Here is a 13,122-nt window from a genome sequence, read left to right as displayed (position 1 = left end):
CCTGGAGGAGGGCATGGCAACCCACTCCAGTATTCTTGCCTGGAGAATCCCATGGACAGAGGAGCCTGGTGGGCTACAGTCCATGGGGTCACAAGGAGTTGGACACAAATGAGAGATTAAGCACAATGCAGTTCCAAAGGTATCATATTCTATCTTGTTTCAGTGTCTCTCACTGGAGGAAACTCTGCTCTTCTCTTGGCTAACTTCTTGCTTAAAAATTCTATTTAGTCATCACCTCCTCTTCCAGAGAGTCTATCTTTTGACCCTCAACCCACTCAGGCTGTGCTAGTGTCAGTCAAGTCTGGCTGGATCCACAATCTTCATATTTTCTACTATATCCCCAAAGTAAGGGGCCAAAAGGAATTATCCCCCTTCTTGGATCATTTCTCTCCTTCACACTTTCTTCTGCTAATTAGTAAGTGACAGATCCAGGCAGAGTTGAGAGAGAGCACTCCTTGGAGCTTTCTGAGTTCCTTTCTCTCCCTGGTCTCCAATATCTCCTTACTCTTCCCACTCATAATTTTCCTTTCCTCTCCCCACCTCCCACCCACCTCAACCTGGATATAAGCTCTTTGAGAGTAGCTTTTGTTCATCTGTGTTTGCTTGTTTCTGTTTAACACAGGCTTTCCTCTGTACTGCCGACTGAACAATGTCTTGTTGTGGGGGGCTGTCCTGTGCATTGTAGAACGCTTAGCACAATCCCTGGCCTCTCTTCACAAGATGCCAGCAGGACCCTCCCCCTACTTGTGACAACCAAAAATGTCTCCAGATACTGCAAGATGTCCCCTGAGGGGCAAAATCTGTGCTTGAGACCCACTGGTTTAAACAGAATTGAATTGATATGAATTTCCAAGAAAGTCTCTGGCTCAAGGCCTAAACTACTTGATTTTGGAAATTTTTTTTTTTCAGGGTAAAATTTTGTTAAGCTCTTAAAGATTCATACTCTGCTTTAAAATTTACAACCCACGCCTATCTCATCACTGCTTCAATGTGGTAGGCCTGCCACAGCACAGCCTATTGGGGCTTCTTAATGAAAGAAATAATTTTTCTACCTTCCCTCTTCCCTGTATCTCTCCTCCTAAGCAGTCAGAGCTCTAGGATTGACAAGCCCAGAACTTCATATTCTTTTGACTCTAGTCAATCAGCAGGATCCCCAACAGTGATGGCAGACAGGAGTGGCCCCTTTGGAGTCTTTGTTCCTTTTCCAACCTATCTTGAGGGTGAAGGGAGCAGAGTCATCTTCAACTGGGAATAGAATTGAGGACAGCAGTCAGGTCCCCTCTGGCCTCTCTGTAAAGCCATTTGCTGAGCCTAGAGCTCCATCTGGCTTCACTTTGGGAGATGGGGTTTTAAAAAGTGGTGCTATGGAGATTACAAAGAATCAACATGGGGAGAGACCTCACTCCAGTATCTTTTCCACACTAGTCGAATGGGAGACAGTGAAGATCAGACATCTATCTGATCATTAGAGGCCCAGACTTTGAGAGCTTATCATAAAGAGGAAGATAACTGGAAACAACTACTGGAAGAAGTAACAAGGAACCACAGATTAACTTAAAACTGAAACTGTAGTCCATGGAATTGGCACACTATTTCTTTTAGCTTATTTGTCAACAAAGGAGTGGTAGCCATCAACATCATTGTTCACAGAGGTGCCCATAAATATACCTTGGAGCTAATTAGGGGCTGGTGTACATCTTGCAGAGATGGCTCCTGTGCTAGTTATTTTTAAAACTACATTACCACTTTCCCTGTCCCAAAACTTAGGTATTGTGAGCTGCTGGCAGAGGGCTAGAGAAAGGTATAAATAGGTATAGTTACAAAGACCAAACATGCCCATTTCCCCCATAAGCACTCCACTTTAATCCAGAGGTCAGATTTATGATTAAATAGATAACACCCAGTACTGAAAAAGCTTAAAAATAAGATTGCAGGAAATCTTAAAATACCTAGCTTTGAAGATATTGGGCAGTCAGGATAAAATAGTAGGAAAAGCATAGAATACCCTCCTCACTCCATCAAGAACACATGTGGCTGTAATAAGGCAATTGAGGCTGTAGGGCCCTAGACTGAGATAAGGAATTGGTATTTATACCAATTAGGTGTCTGAGTGTCTGCTGGGTCTTTAAGCAGTATTTAAAAAATGAAATCAGGTCATTAAATCTTTAGGAGATAAACATTATCCATTTGACAGACAAGAAAACTGAGGCTCTGAGTGGTCAAATAATTTGGCTGAGCCACACAACTTGTAAATGGTAGAGTTGGTCAAGTCAGCCTGACCCCAAGCTCTTTCCACAATACCACAAGACAGAGAAACTGCATTGCAGTGGGTGCCCTGGAAGGACCCTGTGAACCTGAAACTAAGACCGAGGCACTCAAGTTTCCATCTTTCACAAAAGAGTCAAACCTTGCTGCAGCGGAGCAAACCCTATAGCTGGCTCACAGGCTCCATTGCTGGCTGCTGCATCTGCTTTGAGAAAGGGCCAGCTTTGAGCCATTACCAATTACCTTACTACTATATCTGGCCAAGGAGAAGAAAGGAATGTGGCAGAGAATTGTCTCTAAGGCAGGTTTTACCTGACTAAATCATAACAAGCGGATGAATCCAACTGCTTGTTCTTTCTCAACTCCCAGTAGAGTACCAAGATGGTTTATCCAGCCCCATGGCCCTTAGTTTAGATACAGAGGTCACAGAGGTGTGAGATTCTGACAGGGAAGAAACCATCTTGCATACAGGATGTAGAACTAGTTTAGGTTGTCAAGTAAAAAAAGTGGCTATCTTTAGTGGCGATTTCTCAAAATGAGAAAGAACAAGTAGCTCGACTGATCCTCTGGTTATGATTTAGTCAGGCAAAACCTGACTTAGAGACAACCTTCTGCTAGATTCCTTTCTTCTCTGGTTAGAGGTAGTAGTCAGACCCTCTAGTCAGGGTCTTTTGGGCCCAAACCATAGGATGCTGCCTTTCTATGCTCTCCAGCTAAGGGCAGCACAGAGAGGGCTTGGGGAACCAAGAACCAGGCTTTATTTAGTTTCTCTGCCTTAAGCCTACATGTCTCAATTCCCCAGAGGGGTGGCTCCAAGAAAGCAAGTTCTTTATACACATAACAGGGTGGGAAGTGGGGGGAGGGTGACATTTATGACTGGAGTGATCCACCACGGGATAAGGGACTCAAGGCTAAGGCTGCCTATTGGTAAGTGCTTCAGCTTTTCATATCCTTGCGATACAGAGGACTCTCTAGCCCATTGCCCAGAAACCTCTCTCATCTCTGAATTCCTAGTTTACTGAAGCAAGGAATACTCTCAGTACCAGAATCCATTTTAAGAATATTTTATTTATCTTTTGAGATTACATATTCATTATTGCTGATCTAATACAATCACTTAGACATAAAGATTTCCAAGAGCCTCTCAGAAATGGCAATCATTAGAGGTTTTATTTCCTTTCAGTAAGATGACAATGAGAACTAGATGATTATTTATATATATATGTATGTATATATAGTTTAGAACTTGTCCACATATAATTTGCTGGTGTTGCCTATTTTTTTCTGTAATTTTCCTTTATTAAAAAAGCTTAATGCAACAATGCATTTTGATTTCTTTTTTTTTAAAACCATGACAAAGTTAATTTGGCGAAAACCACAGGAGCAGCAGTTTCAGATCTGTTCAGAGAAAAGCCAAGCAGCAGAAAAGCTTCGTAGGAGCATGTGGCCATGGAGAGCCGTGGCCATGGGGAGCCGTGCTCATACAGGAGGGGAGGATTAGGAGCCAGGAGGGCAGAGGGAAAGTAGACCAGATACCAATTTTTTTTTTTAATGAGAAAGAGAAAATATTTCTATTAAGAAGGCAAAAAAAAAAATCCTTGAAAACGAGCACAATTCATTGCAGAGAAAATGGTAAGACCTTACAGGCCAGGGCCACATAAAAAGAGATCACTGGTCTTCTTTCCCAGGCTTCCAGATACCTAGAAATGCATTTAAGGTGAGAGCTTAAGATGCATCCAGATACCCAGGATGCATCTAAGTGAGGGAAGAAGACACTTTGGTTCTGATTACTTGGGCAGAAAGAATAATGACCGAATTCCAACACCAAAGTAGAACCCAAATACTTAGGAGGCCTGGACCTCCTTCTCATTAATGGTCATGACACAGAGTCCCCAGAAAGAAAGGATGAGTGGTCACCTGAAACCCAGAGGCAAACACCTCACCATGGGCAGCAACATGGGCAACCTAACCTAGCAGCCCAGTGTGGCTCCTTCTTCATGGGGAATGGTCTCTTCACTATGGCAAGGCGGAGTATGCGCTGACAGGATCAGCATATGCTTGTGGGTTCCACAGGCAGCTGCCAGGCTTTGCTGAGAAACAACAGGTTATGACTTTTGGCTTAGGAACATAATAGGTTAGGGTCCAGATATCTGCCTAATAGAATCATCTCTGGATATAAGATGAGATACAAATCTCATCTTTTGAATCTTCTGCAATTAATCCAGTTAATGAATACAAAAGCCAGAACTGGGTAGGCAAAAGGAAGAACTGAATGGCCCAGTGGAATTTTCAACATTTATGATCTTCTCCATGAAAAAATATAGCCACGTATGTGGCATTTTTCCAGTACTTGCTAAGATATATGGCCTCTGAGGAACTAGATTCTATGGGTTGAGACTGTACTATTTAATGAGGCAAATAGCCATTTACCTAAGATCCACCTTCCTACCTCCTAAAGGAAGGTCATTTCCAGACTAGCTCTGTGGGTATATGTGAAGAGCAGGAGAAGTCAGAGAAGGTAGAAATCGGAGGGCAGAATTAGGTTGGGAAGGTTATGGTGATCCTGGGTGCTCTGTTGTTTCCTTGAGTAACCCTAGTCTTGAGACTTTGAGGCAGACCAGGATAAGAGAAAAAACAGAAACAAACAGTGTTAAACAGGGTTGGCAGAGGGGAAAAGGACTGATTTCATTCCAGATACCTAGGGCCACTACAGACTTTACCTCTTGGAACCAATCTGGTCCCATTGGAACCCTTGAGACTAACAGGTCAGTCTCCAAAAGGAATTCAGTTCTTAGGTGGGACACAACATTTCAGGCTGCTCATATTACATTTTTTTTTTTTTTTGGTAATTTCGGAGTTTACTTAAGAAACTACCTCCAAAACACAGAATCCCAAGATAGAAAAGGGCAGAACATAAAGCGATATCCCAGCAGAGAAGAAAGACCACAGACCAAACTGCAGAGACATTAGATCTCAGTTTCATCAATGGCAATGGCCAAAGGGATGAATATTTGATGAGGTTCAAATTAGTCAACCTAGCTGTGATCACATAGATTCAGTTTACAGTGTCTTCCCTGTATAGCTTAGCCAGTTAAGCTTCAAAGCCCTTCCAGGAGACAAATAAATATATTCTGCTTCTTTAGGGTGCTGAGCTGTGGGCTCCATTTCTGAAGCCCTGATCTCCCAGGTCCCTTGGAAAGTAAGCCACTTCCTGCTCAGCTTTAGAAGGAGTTTTAGGCAATTGAAGGAAGTTTCGGGAAGCAGTGTTTCACAACAAGCCTCCTTTTTTCTGAGATAGTGCCAATTTGGAGGGGGCCTCCTGGGAAACTATCCAGTTAAATGACAAGGAAGTAAAATTATGGGCCCCAGTGGGGCTGGCCCTCATTTCCTGAGCAGAGGCCAGGTGGGTTAGAAAGACAGCAAAACAAATGTCTGACAAACATCAGAGCTGCTGAGGAAATAGTAGAGGCACACTCCTCTTGGAACCTGAAAGTGTTAAAATGGACATAAATATTCAAGGGGAAAAAAAGGAGTCCTGGGTAAGGAAGGAGACTCCCAGGAAGCACAGGCACAGCTGAGATCTCAGTGCAGTTTGCCAAAGACACAACACTCCTTCCTTCCCAGCCATTTCATAAAGAAGGCAGTGATAGCGAGGGTCAAGGCTGGGAACCCAGGCCGTGTTAACTCAATGGCTTCCAAAAGGCCTCACCTGGGGAAGGGCCAAAGCTGAGAAAGGCAGCTGCTAAAAATTTATTCCAGAAAACCCCAGAAAACAAGGAGTCTGGAATCCACAGATGAACTCCTGAGCCTGGACTAGAGAACGATGACCAGTGCTGAGGATTCTGAGTCAGTGGGGAATGATGCAAAAGATGCACCGGGAACCCCATTTCTTTCCTTCCTCAGCCTGTCCCCTGTGGCTCTCACAGCCCTTGGGACAGCAACCACACTCTGGGCTGAGGAGACAGGCACAGGATTCTAGATTTTAATAAATAAATAACCTAACATAGAGGGTGAGCACGGCGGGCAGCTTATTGGAGAAGCAGTTTGCTGGGTTCTTTCCTGTATAGGAGTGGAGAAAAGACTTGGAGTTCTATTCCTTAAAACTTCTGGCTTGAGTTACAGGAACTTAATACCTATAGGGAAAAAGAAAGATGAGACTGTGATGTTATCAGCTTGTGGGGATGCTGGGACATGAAGAGACTGCCTAAAGGTGTAACGAGGAGGCAGGCACTTTTCTGGAGTGCGTGGTAAGGGTAGATAAATGCAGTGCTTTTTCATATCAATGAAAAAGGCCCGATTTTCTCTAGACAGGGATAAACATCATATCAAGAAGATGAAATGACAAATCAAGAAAGGGAACACTATTTAATGTTTGGACATGGCTTCAAAGAATCCTTTGGGGGTGGCAATAGGGAGAGTGGGTTTATTTTTCTGAGTTCATGGAAATATGGTGATGGATGCCAAGACCAACTCCAGTGCAGGAAGCTCATGATTACCCAGGCTTTCCCATTTTTAGGGAGTTCAAGGTACCTGTAGTAATTGGGCTTGAAGGGCCCATTCTTGTTGAGCCCTAGATACTTGGCCTGTTCATCTGTCAGCTCAGTCAGGTGGGCATCAAAGGTGGGCAGGTGTAGGCTGGCCACATACTCATCTGAAACAGATCACACAAGACCCGGTATAAGCATTCATGCCTCTTGTCTGGCTGTTCTCTCCAGCCTTAAAAAGTGGAAAGTGTCAGTCACTCAGTCGTGTCTGGCTCTTTGAGACCCCTTGGACTATAGCCCGTCAGGCCCCTCTGTCCAGGGGATTCTCTGGAGTGGATTGTCATTCCCTTCTCCAGGAGATATTCCCAACCCAGGGATTGAATCTGGGCCTCCTGCATTGCAGGAAGATTCTTTACCATCTGAGCCAGAGAATGTCCCAAGACATCTTCTAATTCTTGGAGCTCAACTTTTGCTCACTGGACCCCAATTCTAAGGAATGGTTGCTTGAGCTTAAGCCCAGTGCTTTTCAAAGGCATAACATTTCTTCCTTACAAGCTATTTCAGCCTGGAACCTTTCCTTCTCCACAGAAAAGTGAGAGAGAAATGAAAGCAGCAAATCAGCCTGAGAATGCAAAAGAAAGGATGGGAGAGTGGAGGGACTAAAAAACAGGAAGCTCCTGCGTTAGTTCTGCCCTAAACTTGATACTCTGGGTCACTCAGGAAAACTAACACCTGTGGAGCTCTGAAAAGAGTGACCGAGGACCACCCTACACTATTGGCTTTGTTTTCAGTCCCCCTAGTTCTTAGGGGTTTCTAGTTATATTCAGAATTTTGTGTCACTTCCTATGTATTGGTTTGGTCTCCCTAACTTCATCATACATTCAGTTATGGACTATTAGACTTTTTTATATTCATCCAAAGTGTCTATTAAAGGGAGAATATATCGACTGCTCACAGTTGCTGTGCATCTAATGCTGAAACAAAACAAAACCAGAAGCTCATTTACTCCCCCAATTTTTGGTTTGGGAGTTTATAAACAGACTCTCAGTTTGGCCTGAAATAACAGGGTCAGAGTTAGGAAGCGGGAACAGAAAAGTTTGGTAGGGGCCATTCAGCAGCCCAGGACTGGAGCAAGTCAGATGCCACAGGGTTTTCCTCTCTTTTGGGGGGAAGATTTTTTTTTTTCCTTTGAGATTCTCTTCTTGTATAATAGATACTTTGAGAAAGTCCTGAAAATTCATAGACAGGTAAACTAAATCACAGCAAAATGTCCTGACTTCATCAGGACAACCTATTTGGAAAATGTGATAAATCAACTGGGGATGGAGTCTAGGAAGTCTAGCTCCTACTTTACAAGATGAAAATATCCTTTTTTTATTCCTAAGAAATATAATGTCCCCCAACTTCACTTAGTCTCTGACTCTGAGCTACTTGGTAAGGAAGAGGATAAAAAAGCTCATGCTTACCCATTTTCTTGGGCAACAGGTAGACATCTTGCTTATAGCGACCCTCGGGAGCATTGTAGAGCTCTATCAAGGCTAGAGCCTAGAAAAGCAGAGATGGATGCTGACAGGCCACTCACAGCAACCTACCCTATATCAGGTAAAACCCTCATAGGCTAGTGCCCCTCTCCAGCCCACTGCTTCCCCACTCTGGAGGCCTCACCTGAGTTGTAGCAGTGATTGAGAGCACAAATGTAGGCACTGTGGAGCAGCTTAGGTTCAGCAGACGGCCCTAGAGTGCAAGGGTTAATACACATAGGGGTTGGTTAGACAGAGTCTCTGACTTGGCACAATGTGAGAAGAACATGATTGCCATTTTCCAAACACTTCTCAACTAACATGCTGGACAAAAAGCAGTTGTTCAATCAGTGGAAATGAACTGGTTGACCTTTGAGTGAAATGTTAAAAAGTTCTGGAAAATCTGATGAAGGTAACAAGATAAAAGATCTCTAGGTTTATGTAAAAAAGAATAGAAAAAAAAAATAGAGGTGGTCACTTGACACAGAGGCTTATGCCAAGGAAGGCTATATTTCCCTTGAATTTTTACTTTCTATTACAGAATATCTTCCTTCTGGGGCATTGCTATTCCTTTGAAAAAATGTCCTAAACAATAATCTGGTCAAATTCAAGGGCAATCTCTCCAGGTTGTGATGGGAGATATTTTTTGCTTTAGGAGGCTGCGATAGTTTCTGTGCTTCTTCTTCAGCCTGCTTCTCCTGAATTCAAGGGCAGTCATGTATTTCCAGTGAGTGATTCAGAGAGTTAGAAGGACTAGATCCTTACCCCAATGCCATCCTTTACTACTTTATTTCCTAGGAAGCTTGACCACAGTTTTTGCTCAACCATAGTAGCCAAAAACAACTGTGGTGCTAGCTTTTGTCACCAAAGTTACTAGATGGAACCTCTCAGGGCAACTAGAAATAAGTCACCAGACAGTGGGCTGACTTTAAAGCAGTCAGTGAATATTTAACAATCTGCCCATCCTCCCCCTGTACGTACTCTTATACATACGTTATAGATGCCCTAAAGTATTTGAGAAGGTGAGAAAAGGTGAAGAGAATAGGCAGAATACTCCAAAATTTAAAGGTCCTTAGGTGAATACAGCATATGTTTTACATTTTTATATTGTTTCTTTAATTAAGAAATAAGACTGAAGATCAAAACTAAGGAAAGTATTAGTATTCTCCTTGTAACCTTGGTATCTTTCCCTGAAGAAGGGAAAAGTGTCAAGGTAAAAAAAACATTGTTACCGCTATCAGAAATCTAGGATAGGGAAGAGAAGCTGTCAAGAAAGGGGACGTGGCCAAACACTGACATGGAAGTCTAAGTGGAATGAAAAGGCAGACTTCCCTTGTGGCCCAACGGTTAAGACTACACTTCCAATGCAAGGGTTGCAGGTTTGATCCCTGGTTGGGGAACTAAGATCCCACACGCCATGAGATGTGGCCAGAAAAAAAAATGGAATCGAAGTCAAAAGGAAAGCTGAACTAGAAGTCATGAACGTGAAAGTGAAAGTCATTCAGTCATGTCAGAATACTGGAGTGGGTAGCCTTTCCCTTCTCCAGGGGATCTTCCCAACCCAGGGATCGAACCCAGGTCTTCCCGCATTGCAGGCGGATTCTTTACCAGCTGAACCACAAGGGAAGCCCAGAAGAAGTCATAGGGAATTATCAGTCACACAACCAATACATAACTGGCTGGCTCAACTTAGGGGAATGGACACTCAGAAACAAGGAATCTATTAGCGAAGATGACCTTCCCAGAATTTGCCTAAGACTGTCTTAGTTACAGTCAGGAATATCTACTTTGTGCCTACTGATTAAACCATCCCACAAATGACATTATCTCTTTGTAAGCATCACTCAAAGTGTCAATGGTTCTACCCATTAATTCCTTTTACAGTAATGTCATTGTCTGACTCAACCTGCAGAGTGACATGGAGACAGGATAATTGGTGAAAAGTGGGGAACCAAAATAGTTTTCTTAATTGCTGAATGAAAAGACTTTTCACAATTAGATATAAAATCCATTTGGTAAAGTAGTTAAGCCTCTTCTTAAGAGGAGTTGAAAGCGTGAGAGAACGTGAGAGAGAGGAGACCTGGGTACTGCAGTTTCTCCTGCCAGGGGTGAATCTCTCTAGCAGCCACAGATCTTACCTCTGCCAACAATACTATCCTCTTGCCGTCAGGCCATATTACATGGTCAACTTGGGATCTCACTCGCTCCCACGTCAGTTCTGGTGTCCGCAGACTCGCCTGGAACACATACAGCAAGCACATCATCAGCTGTGCCAAGTCCCACTTTTTGGATGGAAAGATGTTGAAGGGAGCCATTTCAAATAGCAAGTTGAAAGAAGCAACCAACATGCCAGATGGAGAATACCTGTCCTGGGTTGGTTAGGACTGTTCCATTTCAGGGGATTTAATCTTAGGCCCAGCCAGGGGAGGGATCACTCAGGATGTCATTCCACAACATATATTGTACGCCCACTCTCTCCTGAGCACAGTAAAAGGTGCTATGGGAAATACAAAAGAAACCAAAGACATGGTTTCTGCCTTCAACAAGCTTGTACTTTGTTTTGGGACACAAAACAATACATTTGTGAGGGGATAAAAGCCTTTAATACTTATGAAGCAGCATGCAAACAGTGCAAATTAATACAGTGCAAACTGAACACGTAAGTGCTGAAGAGACACAGGAAAAGGAGGGTCAGAGCTGAGTAAGATTAGTTAGAGAAGGCTGAATGCCCTACAAAGAGCATGCGGGGGCCCAGGGTTCTGCCCTCATGTTCCAACGTCCCAGGTTCCACCTTATCAATGAGGGTGGTTCACCCTAAGGTTACAGAAGCTTTGTGACCTAGGTGCAAATGTGAGGTAGCCTTTAGAGCAATGCTTCATGGTAGAGTAAAGCTCCCAATGGCTCACCCTCCTTCCATTTCTGTATAGTGTATATTCCGAGAACAAGAGAAGAAATGTTAAGTTTATTAACGGCAGCAATCAAATAACATGTTTCTACCTCATGGTCTTTACTCATCATCCTCTCTGAATAGTCATTCATGCTATGCTATGCTAAGTCGCTTCAGTCGTGTCTGACTCTATGCGACCCCATAGACGGCAGCCCACCAGGCTCCCCCAACCCTGGGATTCTCCAGGCAAGAACACTGGAGTGGGTTGCCATTTCCTTCCCCAATGCATGAAAGTGAAGAGTGAAAGTGAGGTCGCTCAGTCGTGTCCGACTCTTAGCAACCCCATGGACTACAGCCTACCAGGCTCCTCCATCCATGGAATTTTCCAGGCAAGAGTACTAGAGTGGGGTGCCATTGCCTTCTCCGAATAGTCATTCAAGCTTTGGGCAAATGTTATCTCCTCAAAGAGCCTTCTTTGACTGCCCTAACTAAACAGCATCCTCAATGCACTCATCTTTCTGTTTTACTTCAGTATTAGGCACTAACTGACATAACTGTCTGTTTAGTCACTGTTTCCCACACTAGAATACAAGCTCTAAGAAAGCAGGCATATTGTCCACTGCTACTTCTTCAGCCAGTTAGTACTAAGCACAGAGCAGAGCAAGAACTCAACACAAATTTGCTAAGGAGTGAACGAACATTCTGGAATCCGTGATTACTTGAGTTTGCTATTTCCTTAAATTTCATTTATGTGCCCTGTGACACTACCATTGAAGACAGAGTAAACTTCTCCAAAGTGATTCAACCATAGGCTGGACAGTTTAGAAATATTAATATCTTTGACCACTTAATAAAGGGGCAGTATCACACAAAAGTAAAACTTAACCAAAAACAAAAAACAAAACAAAACCAAAAAAACCCCCACAAACCTCAAAAATAAAAACTAGACAAATTACTCATTATAAGCAAAATATCATGGTAAGACAAAGTAATGGAGTCATGCCACTCAAAAACCTCAAGGGTAGAAAGAGGCTCTGGTAGGTTGTTTTTTTCCCAGCTATTTTTAATAACAGAAGAATAGAACACAGAGTTAAAAAGAGAAACCATTTAAAATAGATATCCAACAAGCTCCCAGTATATCCACTGATCCTTACCTGGCAAGGCTGAAGCTCAATCAGAGCAGCCCTCAGTGGAGATGAAAGCATGCTTTGCTTGAGCCATTTACCCAGAGAGAAATATAGCTGTTCCAGAAAAGTGCCAGAAAAATTTAAAACCAGAGGCAAAGTCACACTGAGAGATACTTTGGTAAGTCTAATAAACAGCACTTCTATTAACTATTACTTGGGCAACTTGGTAGGATCAAGTGTTCTGTTGGATCGGAAAATTTTTGATGACTATAATAAAACTAGAGAATCAAGGTGATAGATTTTCCAGGTTTGAGGAACACATGCTACTGAACTGATTGTGACACCTGGAGATTCAATACTATAGTTTGGAAAATACATTAAGGGAAGAGTTAGCACCATGAAAGAGGGAGATAAAGAAAAGAAATCACAATATTTGATAGACACAGTCAATCTTAAGCAGTGTTCTCATCTCAGCCTATAGATTTCTCTGCCTTGACTTGTTTCTTTAGACCAACCCACTTGTCTCACTTTTATAGCAAATTCAAATATCCCCCAAATACTGACTAGCATACTGATTCACATTTATTATGTCCTTTTTTGCTCTTAATCCTAAACACAAAGATGAAATGGCTTACAGTACAAGTAGGCATCAAGCTTAGGTGGAAAAACAATCATCTGAAATGATTAAGTTGAGATGAAGAAGCCTTGTAGAATCCATACACAAAGGCCAAAAGGCTAGTGAGTGAACAGACTGGGAACCGCTCTGTTAGTACAGCCATGTTTAGGATGGCTGGTGACCCTGCTTCTTCTTCTAGTTTATGTTTCTTGGGAAAGAGAGA

The 13,122-nt window shown here is 42.9% G+C and overlaps 1 protein-coding gene across 13 annotated transcripts in view; it reads right to left on the bottom strand.

Moving 5' to 3' along the window:
* Window positions 1–3,313: 3,313 nt before the first annotated feature.
* Window positions 3,314–13,122, bottom strand: part of AHCYL2 (adenosylhomocysteinase like 2) — a 187,632-nt gene continuing 177,823 nt past the window's right edge. For all 13 annotated transcript variants that reach the window (XM_055590877.1, XM_055590879.1, XM_055590887.1 and 10 more), the window contains 5 exons: window positions 10,408–10,506; window positions 8,415–8,483; window positions 8,216–8,294; window positions 6,796–6,916; window positions 3,314–6,398 (listed from right to left, as the gene is read on the bottom strand). In XM_055590877.1, the coding sequence (XP_055446852.1) occupies window positions 6,392–6,398; window positions 6,796–6,916; window positions 8,216–8,294; window positions 8,415–8,483; window positions 10,408–10,506 (375 nt within the window). In that variant the 3' untranslated portion in view covers window positions 3,314–6,391. The remainder of the gene's footprint in view (window positions 6,399–6,795; window positions 6,917–8,215; window positions 8,295–8,414; window positions 8,484–10,407; window positions 10,507–13,122) is intronic.

The sequence above is a fragment of the Bubalus kerabau genome, chromosome 8, assembly GCF_029407905.1.
Source record: "Bubalus kerabau isolate K-KA32 ecotype Philippines breed swamp buffalo chromosome 8, PCC_UOA_SB_1v2, whole genome shotgun sequence".
Taxonomy (NCBI): domain Eukaryota; kingdom Metazoa; phylum Chordata; class Mammalia; order Artiodactyla; family Bovidae; genus Bubalus; species Bubalus kerabau.
The sequence above is the reverse complement of the archived record's forward strand: the minus strand, read 5'-3'. Positions and strand labels throughout refer to the sequence as shown.